Source organism: Acomys minous (genome assembly GCF_964271855.1).
Source record: "Acomys minous genome assembly, chromosome: 2".
Classification (NCBI taxonomy): Eukaryota; Metazoa; Chordata; class Mammalia; order Rodentia; family Muridae; genus Acomys; species Acomys minous.
The window spans coordinates 146,068,758-146,088,622 of NC_140484.1; the positions used below are offsets into that span (position 1 = coordinate 146,068,758).

Genomic DNA, 19,865 nt, shown 5'->3' on the forward strand with positions numbered 1-19,865 from the left:
TGTGTAGCAGATGACAACATTTGGACTCTGTCACCTTCATGTGGGCTAAATAGGATTTGATTCAGATGGCCAGGCCAGGCTCCACTGCAAGCACATTATCTGCTGCACCACCTTGCTAGCTGATGTAAAGATTCTTTATAGGTTAAGCAAATTAATCAACTGGTACCTACTATAAATATATTTCTCAGCCTGTTTGATAATACAAGAAGGACTGGAAGATGGCTCAGCTGGGAAACGGCTGGGGTTTGCTTTGTTCTAAAGGAACTGGGTGCTAGAGGTGGAGACAAGCAGATTGTTAGGGCCTGATGGTCAACCAGTCTACTCAACTTGCTGGCAAGCTCCAGATTCAGTCAGAGACCCTGTATCAAAAACTGCTGAGCCCAGCAACTTAAGAGCACCGATTGCTCTCCTAGAGGACCAGGGTTCAATTCCTAGCACTCACAAGGCAGCTCACAGTTGTCTGTAACTCTAAGATCTGACACCAGCACATAGACAAACATGCAGGCAAAACCTCAATGCACATTTAAAAAAAAAAAAGATTTTATTATGTATACAATGCTGTGTCTGCATGTACACCTGAACACCAGAAGAGGGCACCAGATTTCATTATAGATGGTTGTGAGCCACCATGTGGTTGCTGGGAATTGAACTCAGGACCTCTGGAAGAGCAGCCAGTGCCCTTAACCTCTGAGTCATCTCTCCAGCCCACCAATGTACATTAAAAAAAAAAAAAAAAAAGTAAGATGGAAGCCGGGCGTAGTGGTGCACGCTTTTAATCCCAGCACTGGGGAGGCAGAGGGGGGCGAGAGAAACCCTGTCTCAAAAAAAAAAGATGGAGAGTGATCAAGGAAGACACTTAATGCTGACTTATATACTCTCTAAACATGTACATGTATGCACATACAAAAAGAAATAGGTCTGGGTAAGTGGCTCAGTGAATAAAGTGCCTGCTGTGCAAACATCAGGCCCTGAGAGCAGATTCCCTAGCATTAACATAAAAGTTTGGTGTGGTAGTGTGCATCTGCAACCCCAACATTGGGAATGAAGAGGCAAGAGGGTCCCTCAAGCTCCCTGGCCAGCCAGCCAAGTGGTGAACTCCAGGTTCTGTAAGAGTCTGTCTCAAAAAATGAGTTATACAGAGAAGACACCCCAGGCAGACATCTCTCCAATGGATGGACACACACGCGCATGCGCGCGCGCACTGTAATATACTTGATTTATACAATCTCTCATTTGTATGTAGTCACGACCTCTCACTGGCGGTGTTGGGGTCACTGTGCACTCCCAGCCCTGTACAGCTTGCTCCACAGCAAGAGCACTTCTTTTTTTTGGTTTTTCGAGACAGGGTCTCTCTGTGTTAGCCTGGGCTGTCCTGGACTCACTTTGTAGACCAGGCTGGCCTCGAACTCACAGCGATCCGCCCGCCTCTGCCTCCCGAGTACTGGGATTAAAGGCGTGCACCACCACGCCCGGCCTAGCAAGAGCACTTCTAACTCAATGGCTATCAACCTCAGCTTTACGCCACAGCAGAGTCCCAAGAGAGTAGTAAACGAAGCGTACCCAAATGACGAATCTCTGTGAAGAATATCCACAAGTTTTCCCTTTATGTCACTCTCCAGCGTTTCCAACTTGTATTGCTGTATGATGTTTTTATCAATTTGAGGTGATGTATAAATAATGTCAAATGAAGGAGAAGGAAAATCAACCTGAAAAAAATGAACAGAAATCACTGAAATTCTTTTTTTGTGTGTATGTTGTTTGTTTGTTTGCTTTTCCAAGGCAGGGTCTCTCTGTGTAGCCCTGGCTGTCCTGGAACTCACTCTGTAGACCAGGCTGCCCCTGAACTCAGAGATCTTCCTGCCTCTGCCTCCTGGGTGCTGGGATTAAGGGCATGCACCACCACCGCCTGGTAAACTCACTCAAATTATAATCCATATTTTCCTTATTAGCATCTTTGTCTTCGGGCAACTGATTTCTATAACAATCTAGGTAAATGTATATTAAGTATATAAAGCTGGTCCTTTTTTCTTTCTGATGACAGTGATTACCAATAGCTGCTCATTCTCAAAAGTATGTTTGTATTTCTCAGGATAGATATAAGGCAAGTTTTGATCTCTCAGAAACTGTAAACAGTTATTAATCACTAACAATCCAAGTTATGGTACATACAAACACCTTTTACAAAGACATTCACATTTAAGGCCCTTCACCTGTCAAGAGCTCCCATTACCTGCAGCACAATTCTCTCCATGACGTAGCCTTTTTTGGGGATAGAACTTGAATGTGATGAAGTCCAAAGGTAGAGAAGTTTCGTTCCACATGTTAAAAACCTTCATGGACATAAAAAGAATACTGTGACTTCCAGTTTGAAAACCCTAAATACAATGCATCATGATAATCAACTTGAAATGTTGGTAAAAAACAGCATTTCATTTAATCACACTCTGGAAGGAGTCAGCTGCCACACAGCCTGAGAAGTTAGATAAAATATCAAGTGTGGTGTGGGAACAAAGAAAGGGAGGCTAGAAATGCATCCTGGAGAAGAGACAGCAGGGACAAGACCGCACACTGTCCCCGTCGCCACTACATAACAGAGAGCTGAAAGAAGGCTGTGCCAAAGTTTCCTCCAGAGACCATGACTGCAAGGCCACGGTTTGGATAACAGACCTGCAGCCTAACTTTTACCATTAGAGTAAGAGGCCGAGACAATAAGTAACTGCCTTGCCATTGAAGCACAACTTATTTGAGTACTCTTCAGTCAATTTTTTTCTCTAAAAGGCTAGACAATAAATACTTAGGAGCCAGCACATGTTTGTAATCTCAGTACTCAGGAGGCCGGGACAGGAGAACCTTACGTTTGGGCTAGCCTGGGCTACATAGTGACGGCCTGCCTAAATAATAAAAAAATAAAAATTAGAGGCTAAAGAGCTGGCTCGGAGGTCAGAAGCACCAACTGCTCCTCCTAAGCTCACAACCATCTATAATGTGATCTGATGCCCCCTTCTGGCCTGCAGATGTACATGCAGACACAACATTATACAGTCAGTAATAAATAAATAAATCTTAAAAAAAAAAAAAAAAAAGAGCTGGCTCAGTGGGTAGAGCACCCCGGTTCAATTCCCAGCACCCACAAAGTAGCTCACAACTGCTTGTAACCCTAGTTCCAGGGAATCCAATGCTCTCTCTTCTGCTCGCTGTGGTCACCATGCATGTACACGGTACACAGATATAGTTGCAGGCAAAATATTCATATGCATAAAAGAAATATAAATATAAATGACTAAATACATTTTAAAAGTCTGAACATAGCTGGGCGTGGTGGCGCACACCTTTAATCCCAGCACTCGGGAGGCAGAGGCAGGTGGATCACTGTGAGTTGGAGGACACTCTGGTCTACAAAGTAAGTCCAGGACAGTCAAGGCTCCACAGAGAAACGCTGTCTTGGGGTGGAGGGGGATGTCTGAACATAGTAGCACACATTTATAACTACAGCCTTAGGAAGACTACACCAGGCTCTGTAGGAAAGTTTAGTAATACAAAGTAGCTAAGAATGATATATAAGTGAGTATGCTGTATGACATATTATAACAAAATATATTTACAAATATGGGCAGTAGGGGTTGGTAAGATGTTTTAGCATGTAATGGCTCTAGTTCCTACACATGACAACCTGTAATCAATTCCAAAGAAACACATGTAGAAGGAGAGAACTGACTCCTGCAAACTGTCCTTTGACTGTCACACATACAGACACTATAAATGCTAAAACAAAAACAAAAACAAAAAAGGTAGTGAGGCTCACATATGTCGATCATCACCCTGAACTATCAACTGATGGTCTACTTAAAATATTAGCTACGGATTTTGATTGATCGTTAATAGATAAATTTTTTCCTAAGATCAATTAAAACTTATTTACTTATTTACTTACTTACTAAGTACACAGTGTTTTGCCACATGCACACCAGAAGAGGGTACCACCAGATCTCACCATAGATGGTTGTGAGCTACCATGTGGTTGCTGGGAACCGAACCCAGGACCTTTGGAAGAGCAAGCAGTGCTCTGACCCTCTGAGTCATCTCTCCAGCCCCCAAGATTAAACTTAAACCTTTTTGTGTATGGGGTGTAAATAAAGGCTGGAGAGATAGCTCAGTGGTTTATAGCACCTGCTGCTCCTCCAGATGACCTCAGTTTGGCCCCCAGGACCTGTGTTGGGCAGCTCACAGTCACTTGTGACTCCAGTGCTAAGGGATAACTCCAAATCTTCATGACATTATTTCATCTGTAAATTGTTTTATGTTTTTCAAAAAATAAACAATTTGAAGGCTGGGGAGATGGTTTAGTTGGTTAAGTGCTCACCCCACAAGCACAGGAACCTGAGTTTGATGTCCAGAACTCATGTTAAGAAGCCAGATGTGCCAGTGTGCACTTATAATCCCGGTGCTGAGGGAACTCACTGCCTAGCCAGTGTAGCATAACTGACAAGGCCCCGCCAATGAGAGACTCCGAAATAAGGTGGACGGTGCTCTGGAAGAATGGTAATCGGGGCTGTACTTGGGACCCCACATGTACAAGTAGGCTAATGTCCACAGCGGACATCTTTACAACTCTTAGACCAACGGCCCATAACACTAAGGACTGGTTAGTGAGTTGGAATTCTTTAATCCTGTCGAATCTCTGAAAATGGGGAAAGGTGGGAAGTATGAAAAATAAGAGTTCTTTTAGTATCAGCTGATAGAACCCTGGCATCCTATCATAAGATACGTTACAGAAACAACAGTCATTGGCTATTGCTCTTCTCCTGAAACAGGGAGTAGCAAGCAATCCTCCGCACACCCACCGGTTATACTGAGGCCACAACAGTGACCACTTGGCTTAGCTTTAGGTGCGTGTCTGTTACTGCCTTTACCCTGTACTCCAGCCTGTTTGCGATGTACAGATGTGTCATAGAACTCAGTATCATAATCCAGTAAGACTCACCGTTTAAAGTCAAAAAGAGTTAAGGAGACTTTGCCCAAAGCTTCTGGCCCCTTTCTCTGCTTGTTAGAATCAGGGGAGCTTCCACTGCTTTGATTTAAGATTCCAAACAGAGTAAGATGAAGAATTGACTCTAATGGCAACTGTGATATCTGGATAGGAAAAATGATTCTACAGGGAAGAAAAAAAAATATTTGTTGGTGTTAAGAAAAAAAAATTAGATTAAAAGGCTTCTAAATCATTTAATGAAGACATAATTTTAGGTGTTTTATTTCAATTCTAAAACAATCTTTAGTTTCTAGTAACTTGGCTAAGTAGCAAGTATGGCTAACTTGTACTGCTAAGTCTTAAATTTCATTATCAGTATAAAACTTCAAAAATACAACATTTCTTTTTGTAAAAATGTCTAAGTACCTACAGATAGGCAGTTTGATAATTAGGCAAAATAAAATTAGATCTTAGTTCTGCAACTAGCTATTCACCTAAATAATGACATGTTCTCTTAGTTAAAAAAAACCAACAACAAAAAAAACCCAGTATTTTAAAACACCCAACATTACAGACTATTATCACGTAGACAAGATTTAAGGTTTTGGTTGTCTAGTCATCAAGAGCTGGATTTCTTGTATAGTGCTATATAATCAACACTTAAGCAAGCAGTTTATAAAATACCCCTCAGAATTCTGTGTAAATTTCTATCCTTGCCATGACAAAGCCTAGGAAGAATTAACACTATGTTATTGCAATTTTAAAACATAGAGGTTATAAAACACCATTTCTAGAGTTATATGTATATTTCTATCTTTGACATAACAAAAGTCTAGGAAGAATTACTACTATATTATTACGATTTTAAAATAAAGAGGTTTAAAAGAATACTTCAGAATTTTTAATGCTAATTTTAGTTTGTTTTATAGAATTGTGTAGAAAAATCAAGATATTAGTAAGAACTTAGTACATTTCAGCAAAGATATAATAAAAATAACGTACACATTGGAAAAATTAAAGAACAAGGCACACTGAAATGATTGTAAAAGCCAAGCACTCCACTTACAGTTCATCCCATTTAATGAGGTAGAAGAAGCTCTTGTACGTGCCAACCTTCTTTGATTGAATAGGCTTAAAGAGATCCTTCCCATTGTGAGACAGGGAGCACATCAAGTAGTATTTCTCATAACTGGGAAAAGAAAGCTTAATTTGATTTCTAGGTTGTAATAATTATCTGACTAAACAGGTACACTGGCTATTTTTCCCAAGTGACAAAATGGTCACCATTTGTTTTATTTTTTGAAATCCATCTGAAATGTAAGCTTTGCAAATTCTACAGAAACAGGGAAATGGTATAACAAAAGAAGTAAGGAGGGAGCGTGGGCCTCGACGTGGGCACCAGGCTGTGTGAGGCCATGGCTGCCGCAGGCGCTGTGCTCAGTTAGCCCCCAGCTTTAGAGCACAGCTGAGTGACAACAGGCCGTGCGCTGTCCATGCCTAGGTAACACCCAGGAAGGCACGGCCAACACTGCCTTCCCTTAGTGCTCCTGCCACTATTTCTGCTTTTTGTTGAGGTTGGTTTGATTAATTTCTTTTGCTCTCTTTCTTGGCAGTGGTGGAGATGCTGCTTTCCTTGCTACATCACTGAAATGCTCAGCTAAGCATATTAACAGCAGACAGACCCAGCGACTCAGCCAATCTTCCCTGGTGCTGCTGTGGTCTTTCCCTAGACAGCAATGACTTAGCTCCAAATTGCTGCACATACAGGTACAGTGAGATAATCGTCTAAGAGCCTTGGACTCAATAAAACTGTACCCTGCTTATATTCTAACTTATTGTAGATTTACATGCTAATCACCTATTCACCCACAGTGTCTTCTGCATGTGATCAGTGAGGTGCTGCTTGTTCTTTGAGACTTCCCATTCTTCTGTCCCCACCCCCCAAGGACTAGCACGTCGTGACCAGCTACATCTATAATTAAAAAAAAAAATTTTTCCCCCAGATGGGCAGTGATGGTGCATGTCTTAAATCCCAGCACTCTGAAGGCAAGAGGCAGGAGGATCTCTGTGAATTTAAGGGCAGCCTGATCTATAGAGCGAGTTCATGGACAGCCAAGGCTACACAGAGAAACCTTGTGTGAAATCAAAACAAAGAAAAGGAAAGAAAAAAATTCATTACATTTATTCAGAGTGTGTTTGAGCCTGTGAATGTGTGTGGGAGTTGGTTCTCTCTTACGACATGGGTCCTCCTATCTGGAACTCTCATGAACAAAAGAAAACACAAGCTAAAAATGTCCACACAATGTGTTTGCCATGTTTTTTGGTGGGCATTTTGGCACATACCTGTAACCCTACTACTTAAATAGGCTGCAGTGAAAAGATGGCTCAGTCTGAAGATGAGACCAGCCTAAGCAACATGGTGAGAATCATGTCAGTAACAAGATAGACAAAAGAAATTGGCAGTAGTAGCCATTTAAATAAAAGTTCCAGAAAGGCACTGTTTTCTTGTTTGTTACTAGATTTCCAGTGTTGAAACCTGCTTATAGATGGGGCTCAGTAAACACTTCATCCATGACTTAGAAATAAAAACACTTTCAGCCAGGAATGGTGGTACAGGCCTTTAATTCAGCACTTGGGATGCAGAGACTGATGGACCTTTGTGAGCTCAAGGCAGCCTGGTCTACATAGCAATTTCCAGAACTGCCAAGACTGAGAGACCCAGTTTGAAAACAAACAATAACCACTTTCAAGTCACTCCATCATTTCAGTCAAGTGGAATTTTAGTTTTTTAACTCTTCACTAGACTTTTATTTTATAGCACTAAACCATTACAAACTATTTCAATACAAATATTCATTTTAGACCTTTTGGTTATATTAGTTATTTCAAAAAAATTAAAATTGGCCCCAAAACGCTATGCCTTAAAGACTTTAACCAAAGAAAAAAGTTGAAAGAGGAAAACCCTTATCAAAACTTCAGTAGGAGAAATATGCTCTTGTAAAAGTCAAATATTAGCAACAGTACACTGTGAGCTATTAAAGGTAGAACCTAAATTCTAGCCTTACTGTACTGTTTCAAATTACCTTGATTCCAAAGGAAAGGCAGAAAAGCCCACCAATCTTAAGGTAATTCATCTTAAACAGCATTTTTTCCTTGTCGGTTTCATTATATATTTTCCTAGTTTTTGTTTGCTTTTGTTTTGTTTTTTCGAGACAGGGTTTCATTGTGTAGTCCCGGCTGTCCTGGAACTAGCTCTGTAGACCAGGCTGGCTTTGAACTCAAGAGATCCACCCGCCTCTGCTATGAGACACCACATCTGACTCTTTTGCCCTTTTTTTTCATGTCATACAAATGGCGTTTTTCACTACAATAATTTCAGATATCTCTGTAATTTTATTAAAACCACAAAGGTGTAAGGATACGCAGTGATCTTTGTATCTTTCATTTAAACCAAGAAGATAAAAGTAGTTACTGACACTAAGGTTAGTGCAGCTTCTGGGTCAAGCTGTGCACTTCCTTCAAGCAGCTACTGACCTTGACACCCAGTCACTGGGAATCCCATGTGCAGCGTAGACAGTAAACTGGAGGTGCTCTGCTGCGGTCCACGCTTCCTTGACGCTCCTGCTACCTTGGGGACAGACTGCAGAACTCACACTAGAGTTTGCATGGAGCCTGAGAAGATCGTGAATTGCTGCCGTTAAGTGCTCCATGCTTACTTGAGCAGGATTCTCAGGATGCAGTGAGCCTACATTGAAACAAACTCTTAATTCTCTGAAGAGGCAAAAATCATTGCCAAAATGTAAAGAATTTAAAGACATACCCCTATTTGAGTCCTTGCTAGTATCTCCTCCAGATAATGAAGTCACCTGTGTACACATGTATTAATTAGTCAGAAATTAACCGCAATTTATTATAAAATGCTTACTTTTCTTCTTTTTTTGAGACAGGATCTTGTGTAGCCCAGGCTGGTCTCAAACTTGGAAAACTTCTGATCCACATAAAAAATGATGGGACCACAGGAGTGTGTCACCATGCTGGGTCTTTGCTTTTGTTTTAAATAACCTTTCTTTTGCTACATTTCCTTAAATGTCAAAGAAACCCTTCTAGGAAGAAATCTGCCAACTTGTCTGAAAAAAAAATTAATAAAATAGTAAGCAAAGAAATGGAGGGCTGCCGGGCATGGTGGTGCATGCCTTTAATCCCAGCACTCAGGAGGCAGAGGTGGGCGGATCGCTGTGAGTTCGAGGCCAGTCTGGTCTACAAAGTGAGTCCAGGACAGCCAAGGCTAACACAGAGAGACCCTGTCTCGAAAAACCAAAAAAAAAAAGAAATGGAGGGCCAAAAGATGCCTCAATCAGTAAAATAACTGCCAAGAAGGCATGAGGTAGAATTCCGTGCACCCAGGTAAAAGCTGGTCTATCCTGCCAGCACAGGAGAGGGAGAGGGTATGAGGCAGAATGTGGATCGTGGCAGACTCTGGAGCTCCCAGGCAAAAAGCGAAAAATAAACCTAAGTAAACATATAATAAGTTTTTTTTGAGTCAGGATCTCACTACTATGAAGCCTTGAACTCAAGTGATCTGCTTGCCTCTGCCTCTCAAGTGCTGGGATTAAAGATGTGTGCCATCATGCCTGACAACAAATGATTTTTAATAAGAAAATTAAGGCAAGCTGGAGTGGGAGTTCACAGCTGTAATTACAGCACCAGGGAACCTGAGGAAGAAGGAATACAGCAAGTTCAAGACCAGCCTGGGCCAGAGTGAGGCCCTGACTCACAATAAGAAACAAAGGCATACGTGTCTACAGTCCCAGCGCCTCTAAAGTACGAGCAGACTTTAGAGGGAGCTCATGGCTCCCCTAGCAAAAGTACAGTAAGATGAAGACCAGCTTGGAAAACAGGAGACCCTGTCTCAAGAAGACAAACAAATCAGAGCATCTAAAACTTACTGTAGAAGCTGGGCGTGGTGGGAGGCAGAGGCAGGTGGATCGCTGTGAGTTCGAGGCCAGTCTGGTCTACAAAGTGCGTCTAGGACAGCCAAGGCTACACAGAGAAACCCTGTCTCGAAAACAAAACAAAGAAACATACAAAAAACAAAACAAAACAAACAAAAACCCCTTACTATAGAAAAGAACATAATCAGTCCTTTCATTTTAAATGAATTAAATAATTTTTAATAGTACAGTATTTTTTACTAGCATGAGAGTAACATTCCTAAAGAAGTCTAAACTCTACTACCATTTGGTGACTGAAGGAAATTATTAGATATAATTATTTAAGGTAAACTCCCGTATCAACTACACTTTACTGCTCCTTCATCCAATAAAGGAGTAAAAAGAACAGCCACTTCAAGCATTAGGATTTATGGTGATTGAGTTTCCAATTGAACACCCTTCCTCCCCCACAAAAAAACCCAACCCAAACCAAACCAAAAAACTAACCAACCAAGAAACAAAGAGGAAACGCTAGGTGTCACGTAAGTATAACTTCTATGAAAATAAGGAGAGCTGTGAGCACCCAGACATAGAGGAGCCGACCAATGACATAGCTTCTCCGTTGTATCTATAGCAGCGCATGAGATTCACTTTTTCTTTATTTCTACATTAAAAGATATAAACATTTCTATGAACTGAATTTATTAAGGCCCCATGAAAGAAAGTATCATGAAACAGTTTAATTAAAAGCTGACATATGGCACAGAGAAGACAACATCTGGCTGCTGCTAAGGCAATGCCCTCCACAGGGCAGGGTCTGACTCAACTCCAATGCGCACTGATGTTTCAATCAAGCGAGGACCGGCAGCTTCTACTCTCCAGGCTTCCTAAACGGCCAGGGATCTCACTTCTAGAGGGAAGACAATTTGAATCCAGTATCTGATGTCAGTGCTCACAAAGCTCTTCCATCATGTCAGCAAGGAATCCCTACCTCACCAAAGAAGCAATTCAGCAAACTCAGAAGTAAAAGCCGAAGTTAAAATGACAATATTTTGTCTACCAAGAGGTGAACATCCTGTGTAAGTGACAGTCAGTCAGTCATTAAATCAGTACAAATACTCACATCAGCATTTTTGCTCCTTGGAAGGTTAACTGCTCGCTTTAGCTTCTTCACCGCTTCTGTAATGGCGGGGGTCTCCACCCCATCTAAAGCACTACAGATTTTTCTTACAGCTTTAATCACTTGATCGACAGCCCGGTGCTGGTTCTTAAAAATAAAAAGTAAAATAAAAATAACTAGACACAATATAGGACCCATGTCAAAGATGAAGTTAGAAGCTAGATATTTTAGACAATTCTAAGCTTGACTATCGAATTCTATGGAAAAAGAAATGAAATGAGGGCTGGAGAGATGGCTCAGAGGTTAAGAGCACTGTCTGTTCTTCCAAAGGTCCTGAGTTCAATTCCTAGCAACCACATGATGGTTCACAACCATCTACAATGAGATCTGGTGCCCTCTTCTGGCAGGCAGGCACATATGTGAGCAGAATATGTATAAATAATAAAAAAAAAAAAAAAAAAGAAAAAAAAGAAATGAAATGAGATACCTTCTCAGTTACATGGCACCCTGGGCGACGTACTAAAGCAAGGTATGTTTAGTTTTTACCTTGTCACAATTATTCATATGCAAATACTATTAATTTCATATTAGGATAAAAAGAAAAGATAACAAATTAGGAACAGATTACTAAATAATTTGTTTAAAATAGATTTATACATATATACATCCAGGCAAAACACTCATACATGTAAAATAAAATAGATCTAAAAAGTAAGCAAAACCATATTTATCTTTTAAATTCTCACTTGGAAGTAATTTCTGTGTTGAAAATAACTCTCAGCTGGGCATGGTGGTGCACGCCTTTAATCCCAGCACTTGGGAGGCAGAGGCAGGAGGATTGCTGTGAGTTCGAGGCCAGCCTAGTCTACAGAGTGAGTCCAGGACATCCAGGGCTACACAGAGAAACCTTGTCTCAAAACAAAACAAAACAAAACAAGAAAATAACACGCTTTTCTGCAACAAACAAACAAACAAAAAACCAAACCCTGGTATTATAAGGCAAACTCTAACAAACCAAACCAAACAGATAATCCTTGAAGGGCTTAAGAGATGGTACTCAGTGGTTAAGAGCCTTTGCTGTAGTAGACGATTTCTATGAGTTCAAGGCTATCCTGGTATAGGTAACAAGTTCCAGGATAGTCAGAGCCACAGAGAGACCCTGCAAATTAACCTCAGTTTGACCTCAGTGTCCATACGGGCAGCTCATGCATGTCAATACACTATCACCGACTGGAGCAGGAACTCAAAGTGTACTTGTACAAATGCACCAAAAGATCATTGACACAGAGCTCCTTCTCCACTTAGACATTTTTATTTATATTTATATTTAGTTTTGTATATGTGTGTTGTGTGTCCATGTAAGTGAATGGCACACGTGTGTCAGTATCAGCAGAGACCAGAGAGATCTCTTGGAGCTGGCAGGCAGTTGTGAGCTACCTAATGTGTACTGGACACTTGCTGTGGTCCGACTAAGAATGGTCCCCATAGGCTCATGTATTTGAATGCTCAGTCACCGGGGAGTAGGACTGTTTGAAAGGAGTAGAGGGGTGCTGGAGAGATGGCTCAGACAAGAGCACTGTCTGGTCTTGCAAAGGTCCTGAGCTCAATTCCCAGCAACCACAGGTGGCTCACAACCATCTACAGTGAGATCTGGTGCCCTCTTCTGGTGTGCAGGAACACATGCAGGCAGAATACTATATACATAATAAATAAATCTAAAACAAAAACAAAAACTAAAACAGTAGAAGGATTAGGAAGTGTGGTCTTGTTTGAGGAAATATGCCACTAGGAGTGATCTTTGTTTTATAATATTACTTAACTTTTTTTTTTAAAGTGACGTCTTAGTACGCAACCCACATTGCTCTGAAACTCCCTATGTAACCCAGGCTGACCTCAAATGTATAGCTTCTCTACCTGTGTACTGCTAGGATTACAGTAGTGTACTAACCTGCCTTGCATGCATCATTCCTCATTTTATACATACACTGGAATATCACATTGCATATCATAACTGCATAATTATTATGTAAAATGTTAGGGCTATAAGCTGGACATGGTACCATATACCTGCATTCCCAGCACTCTGGGAGGCAGAGACAGTTGGATTTCTGTGAGTTCAAGGCTAACGTGGTCTACAAAGTGAGTCCAGGCAGCCAAAGCTACACATAGAAATTCTGTCTTTTTTTCTCTCTCTCTCTCTCTCTCTCTCTCTCTCTGTATAATAGCCCTGGCTGTCCTGGAACGGTCTTTGTATACCAGGTTGGCCTCAAACTCAGAGATATCCACCTGCCTTTGCCTCCTGAGCGCTGCGATTAGAAACCCTGACTTGAAAAACAAAAAACAACAAAAATAAAAATAAAAACATAACCTTTGAGGCCTACAGAAATAGCTCAGTCAGTACAGTCCACTGGCCTTGCAAGCATGAGAGTCCACATAAAGAAGCTAGACATAGTGGGGTATGACTGTAATCCCAGTGATGAGGAGACAGGTGAATCCCTGGGGCTACCTGGTCAGCCACTGTGGTGGTTTGAATGTTTATGGCCCTCACAGGTTAATATATTTCAATGTTGGGAGTCCTGATTGGTGGACTACTGGATTGAGAAGTCTGGTCTTGCTGGAGGAGGCGTGGCACTGGGGATGGGCTTTGAGGTTCCAAAAGCCCACATCAGGCTGCCTGTCAGCAACTTGCAGATAATGCTCCCCACCATGACGGCCGTGGGCTCGCTCTCTAAACTGTAAGGCAGCCCCCAGTTAAGTATGTTCCTTTGTAAGCTGCTTTGGTCAAGGTTTCTTTACAGCAATACGGCAGTAACTAAGACAGCCACACTAGCCTACTTGGTGAACTCCAGACCTGGCTCAAAGGAAAGGTGGACGGCATGCTGAAGAATGACACCTGCCGCTATCCTCTGGATGGCATGTACACATGAATCTGTGCGCACAGATACACACCCACAAACTGGAGCTTTAAAACCCGCAACAACAGAGGCATTCTTACATGCCCTTTCCTTCTGAGACAAGGCTTGATATATTCCTAGGCTGGCCTCAACTTCATAAGCTCAAGGGGTCTTCTCTCTCCCTCCCTAGTAACTGTGACCGTGCACTCCCTGCAGCTGAAAGATTCATACAACATCCATGCTACACTTTTATGCCAAATACTGTGAAAGGCTGCAGCTCAGCACGGCATCCCCTTAGTATTTGTATTGTTGAAGCCTGGCTCTCATAAGCCAAGTGCCCCTTTCACCTTCAAGTGCAAGGGAAACCATCTCATCTTTGTTTTTTGTTTTTGTTTTTTTTAAGATGGAGAAGTTTATTAAATGAAATTGGAGAAAGAAGGAAAGGGGGAAGGGATATCCCGGAGAGAAACCCATTATTTTAAATGAATTAAATAATTTTTAATAGTACAGTATTTTTTACTAACATGAGAGTGACATTCCTAATGAAATCTAAGTTCTATTACCATTTGGTGATTGAAGGAATTATTTATAATTATTTAAGGTAAACTCCCATATCAACTACACTTCCTGATCTGTTTGTAAAACTTTTCCCAAGAGAAAGTAAATCATTAATGTGTATACAAACTATATATGAATCTTTATGCCAACACTACTCACGATAACCAAAGGCTATCAACTTATGTCCGAATATATATTATTGGATGTATGGACAAACAAAATGTGCTACAATGGACTAGTATGTAATAAGAAGGAAGCATTAGGGGGGGCTAGGGAGGCGGCTCAGTTGGTAAAGCCTGTTAAGCACGAGGACCTGAGGTTGGACCTTCAGCGCCATGTAGAGGGCTGGGGGCAGGGCTGTAGAGACAGCTGAGGGGCTCAGCAAGTGTCCTGCTCTTGCAGAGGACCTGAGCCTGGCTCCTAGTGCTCATGTGAAGTGGCTCCCACCACCTGTGACTTCAGCTCCATGAGATCCACCCACGGTAATTAAGTACTTACACCACACAACATACCACAGAATGCAAAAAAAAAATGTTATTGTTAAGGTACAATACCAATAAATACTACAGTAAGTAAAAGGGTTTTGTATTTGAAAAGCAAAACAGGCATAGGAAAAAAATCACTACAATGCATTTACAAGAAATGTGCAGAGGAGGAAATCATGATAGAGACAGGAACTAGCTCAGCGATTATGAGGCTAGAGCTGGAAGGAGGTGTGTGTCAAGTAAATTAGTGTGTGAAAATGCTCTAAAATATGACTGGGGTGGTAGAACTCTGTGAATTTGGTAACTCTCTGAATGATGGCAAATGCCTATAATGGCCGCACTTAGGAGCTACGGGCAGGAAGATGAGGAACTCAAGGCCAGCCTTAACACCATTGCAAGTTCAAGGTCAGGCTGAGCTGAATGAGACCCCATCTCAAACTATCACAGGGGAAAATAAAGTAAATTATACTTTAAAAAAGAAAGAAAGAAAAGAACTATACTTAAGGTGGGCATGATATATTATGAGTGTGTACCTATAATCCTAGCACTTGAGAAGGCTGAGGCTGGAAAATTCTAAGTTGTATGGCTTAAACTACACAGCCTGGGCTAAATAGCAAGACATTGCCTTAAAGCAAACAAATAACACTTCAAACTTTAAAAAGGGGGAGTAAATGACAGAGCTGATATTTGAGAGAAGGTGGTCAGTGCAGAGCACTCTGACAACATTTAAGCATTTACCTTAAAAAATGGAAAGCCAAGCAAATACCTGAGGGAAGAGCACTAGAGAACACAGGTACCAGGTTCTCTGCTGGGGAGCAACTTGGTACATTCTAAACCAGAGCTAGGTCTCAGGACACAGTCCTACAATAGAGGAAGCCGAGGAGGGAGACTCACAAGTTCAAGGCCAGCCCAGGCTAAATAGTGAGTTCAATCTAGCTTAAGAGCTCACGCTGCTTTATAGCTTAAACTTTGTATTTTCTCTAAAAGTTATTATTATTATTTTTAGATAAGATCTCTTTATTATATAGCCCTGGAACTCATTATGTAGACCAGGTTGGCCTCAAACTCACAGAGATCCCATCTGCCTCTGCCTCCCAAGTGCTGGAATTAAAGATGTGTGCCACTACAGCCAGCTCTAAAAGTCCACTTTTGGCTGGTTTTCTGTTTTGTTTTATTTGATGTCTACATTCTGTTCTTATTTTCACTTTTAAAAAAATTTTACTTCAAGTATCCTTTGGAATAATTTTAGAATCACAGGAAGATACAAAACAAGTAGAGCGAGTTCCCATATAAAGCAGTCCAGCAGCTGGCATAACTGTGACACCTGAAGCAGCAGCGACACCATCACGTGAACTCTAGACTTGCTCAGCGGCAGTGCCAGTGTTTCTACTAACTCCCTGTCCTGCTCTGTTTCAGGACACTTCACTATATTTAGTGAACTACTTTAGATTTATTTTCTGGCGTATAAGATGAGCCCAACTTTAACTTTTCCAGTTAAAAGATAGAGCTTGGAATACACTCGCTGTATAAGACTACCTCTCTTCCAACGCACACCTGTGCAGCAGACTCAGGCAGAAGTATGTGGACCTCTTACGATTGAGGCCAATCTAGTCCACTTAGTAAATTCCAGTCCAGCCAACGCTACATACTATGACCCTTTCTCAAAACAAAACAAAACCCACTAAAATAAACAAATCTTTTTTAAAAATCAAGTGTACACGAATCTACGGAAAGAGTGAGAAAAACAAAACAAAACAAACAAACAAACAAATAAACCCAAAAAAGGAGAAGCACTACCAGACTGGGACTATGTGCATGCCTGATGACCTGAAGCAGTTTCATTTAAACGCTAGCAACGGGCCAGCAGGATTGGCTTAGCAGGCAGAGGCACTTGCCCCCAAGGCTGGTAAGCTGAGTTTGGTCGCAGGATCCACAAAACTAAAGGGGAAAAGTGACTCCTTCAAGCTGTACTCTGACCTCCACGTGCACGCTTACAGACATATCCATGTCCACTTACAGACACAGCAAATAAAATATGTATATTTTTAGAAGAAGTGCTAGCAATGAGGGCATAGATGGAGTGCATCCCTAAGAATAGGAAAAAAAGAGAAGCAGTAAAACCATGTACTTTCAGTTTTGCTGCCAGGAGATAAGAAATGGCATGTCTGACAGTGGATTACATACATGGCTCTCCAAATTATGTATGTATGTATGTATGTATGTATGTATGTATGTATGTGGCAGGATATTTGCGCCTGGCACCCTAGAAGGCTAGAAGAGGCCATGAGATCCCTTAGAACTAGAATTACAGATAACTGCTGCTATGTGGGTGCTGCAGTAGAACCCAGGTCCTCTGGAAGAGCAGCCACTCTCTTAACTGCTGCGTTTACTCTTCTGTCCCTCCTGCCATGATTTTTCCTAGTAATTCAACTAGTCTTACAGCTGTAGGGTGACTTGGACCTCTTATACTAAAAGTCCAGGATCATATCAACTCGTCACTACTAACACAGTCTGGAGACAAGCTACTCAGTACTGTTACATGCTGGTAAGAATGCACTATAGTAGAAAGGCTAGCAAGATGGCTCAGTGGGTAGAGGAGCTCGAGGCCAATCCTACAGATGACTTCAGTTCAATCTTAGGAAACCACACGGTGGAAGGAGAGCCATCTTCTGTATGTTATCTCCTAGCGTGCTGTGACACGTGTTTACAAACACACACACACACAGACACACACACACACTCTCTCTCTCTCACTCAAGTAGCAATCTGCTCATTTCATATTTCTGACTTTCATGACTTGCTCTCACCATCTTTGTTAGTCAGTTATCTTTGCAGCACTCACAATGCTCATCTTCCACCTGAATTACTACGAAACTCCTTCCTTCTGAGACCAGTTCTGCCACTGTTAAGCCTCTACATTACAGCCAATCTAACTTCAGACAGGACAACTCACCCCGCCTTTGCTTGCCTAAAAACACGTAAGTGGCCAGAACCAGCCATTATGTAAAAGATCAGCCAACTTTTTCTATAAAGGATCAAATAATAAGGTTGGAGAGATGGCTCTTGGGTTAAGACAGCTTGTTGCTCTCGTAGAGTACCCAGGTTTGACTCCCAGCACCCACATGGTGACTCACAACTGTTTTCTAAGTCCAGTTCCAGGGGATCTGAAGGCTTCTTTTGATGGCACCAGGCATGCACATGGTACACATACATGTAGGCAAAACACTCAAAGACATAAAATAAATAAATGTAATTTTTTAAAAGTTTTGGATTTACAAAAAATAAAGCCTATATTCTAACTACTCAACTCTAATATTAGAATATAAAATGAAAATGACAAAAACAACGTGAGCAAATAGGTTTGATGGGCTAAAAAAATTCATTTATGAGCTATAAGGTTTTATGTCTAGCCATGTCTAATGTTATATCGTCACTTTAAAAAAATTGTATTTTACTCATATGGGTATTTTGCTTGCATATACATCTGTGTATTATTGGCATGCCTGGTGCCTGAGGAAAGGGTTTGCAGTACCCTGAGGCTGGAGTCACAGGTGGTTGTGAGCCCCTGTGTGAGTGTGGGAATCACATCTAGGTCCTATGGAAAACTAGCCAGTGCTCTTAGCCAATGAGCCCTCTCTCCAGTGGCCTCCCGCCACTTCGTTTCATTTCACACTTACATACTACTGTAGAACTGCTTACTTCCGTGTATCATGTACGTACACTTCTGTTTACAGGCCCTTCTCAACATTTTTCTGGCTAATTTAAGCTGTTAAAAATTAGCCAGACAGTTCGTATGAGCCACCAATACGGTTCATCTGGGTCTGACTGCTTTCCTGAGTCAGGAATTGAAAAGTTGTTAACTCCTGCTTCTCTTCTGACTTTATATGCTGGCTGGAGCCAAAGTATGCTTTAAAGTCTAATGCTTTGAGCTTCTTTACTCTTTCTAAAGCTTTCCTCACTCACCTGTCACCCACTGCCGTGAATAACACTAAGAATATAGTTTTAAAACATTTAATCTAATTTCAAAACTAGTATTTCAGAGAAAAGAGAACAAAATCTTTAAGTTCTTATGCCAAAACTTACTTCCATTCGAAGAGCCAGTTCCACTTGGTTGTGATAGGAATCTAAGAGTTCCTCAACAGGGTGTCTGAAATGAAAAGCAGGTGTCGGGGCTGAAAACTATCTTAGACATAAGTAATTGTTTTGATCACAGACATAAATATATTCACAAGCAAAACAAAGTTTAAAAACCGGCAGTAAGTGCTTTAGATACTATACCTTGTCATGACTTCTTTATAAGGTTTTTCTATTTGATACAAGTATTTGCTTAAATCCACAGGTGCGTCATCATCTTCTGCCTAAATAAATATATACACACGTTTAAGAACAATCTAGAAATCTAGATGAAATCTTAAAACTAGACTAATTTTTGAGAACTGGAGATAAAATGCTATCAAAACTATTATTTATAACTGATTCAAAAAGTTAGTCAATATTAACAAAAATTCATTTTCCTTCCTCCCTCCCCCTCCCCTTCTAGACAGGGTTTCTCTGTGTAGCCTTGGCTGTCCTGGACTCGCTTTGTAGACCAGGCTGGCCTCAAACTCACAGCGATCCTCCTGCCTCTGCCTCCTGAGTGCTGGGATTAGAGGTGTGCACCACGGCAACTGGCCCTTCTTCCCTTTCTTTTTCTGAGAGAGGGTCTCTCTGTGTAGCCCTGGCTGTCCTGGAACTCACTCTGTAGCCCAGGCTGGCCTTGAATTCAGAGATCTGTCTGCCTCTGCCTCTTGAGTGCTGGGGTTAAAGGCTGTGCCACCACTGCCTGTTAAATCCATTTTCTTAACTGCTTTAAGTGTCTCATTATGTGGGGCTGGAGCGAGGGCTCAGAGGCCAAGCGCACTTGTTGCTCTT

At 41.4% G+C, this 19,865-nt stretch overlaps 1 protein-coding gene across 2 annotated transcripts in view; it reads right to left on the bottom strand.

The window, feature by feature from the left end:
- PIK3C2A (phosphatidylinositol-4-phosphate 3-kinase catalytic subunit type 2 alpha) overlaps window positions 1-19,865 on the bottom strand; it is a 93,645-nt gene that overhangs the window by 28,658 nt on the left and 45,122 nt on the right. For both annotated transcript variants that reach the window (XM_084771560.1, XM_084771561.1), the window contains 9 exons: window positions 19,233-19,312; window positions 19,038-19,101; window positions 11,021-11,164; window positions 8,787-8,832; window positions 8,501-8,711; window positions 6,033-6,155; window positions 4,982-5,149; window positions 2,231-2,330; window positions 1,561-1,706 (listed from right to left, as the gene is read on the bottom strand). In XM_084771560.1, the coding sequence (XP_084627686.1) occupies window positions 1,561-1,706; window positions 2,231-2,330; window positions 4,982-5,149; window positions 6,033-6,155; window positions 8,501-8,711; window positions 8,787-8,832; window positions 11,021-11,164; window positions 19,038-19,101; window positions 19,233-19,312 (1,082 nt within the window). The remainder of the gene's footprint in view (window positions 1-1,560; window positions 1,707-2,230; window positions 2,331-4,981; window positions 5,150-6,032; window positions 6,156-8,500; window positions 8,712-8,786; window positions 8,833-11,020; window positions 11,165-19,037; window positions 19,102-19,232; window positions 19,313-19,865) is intronic.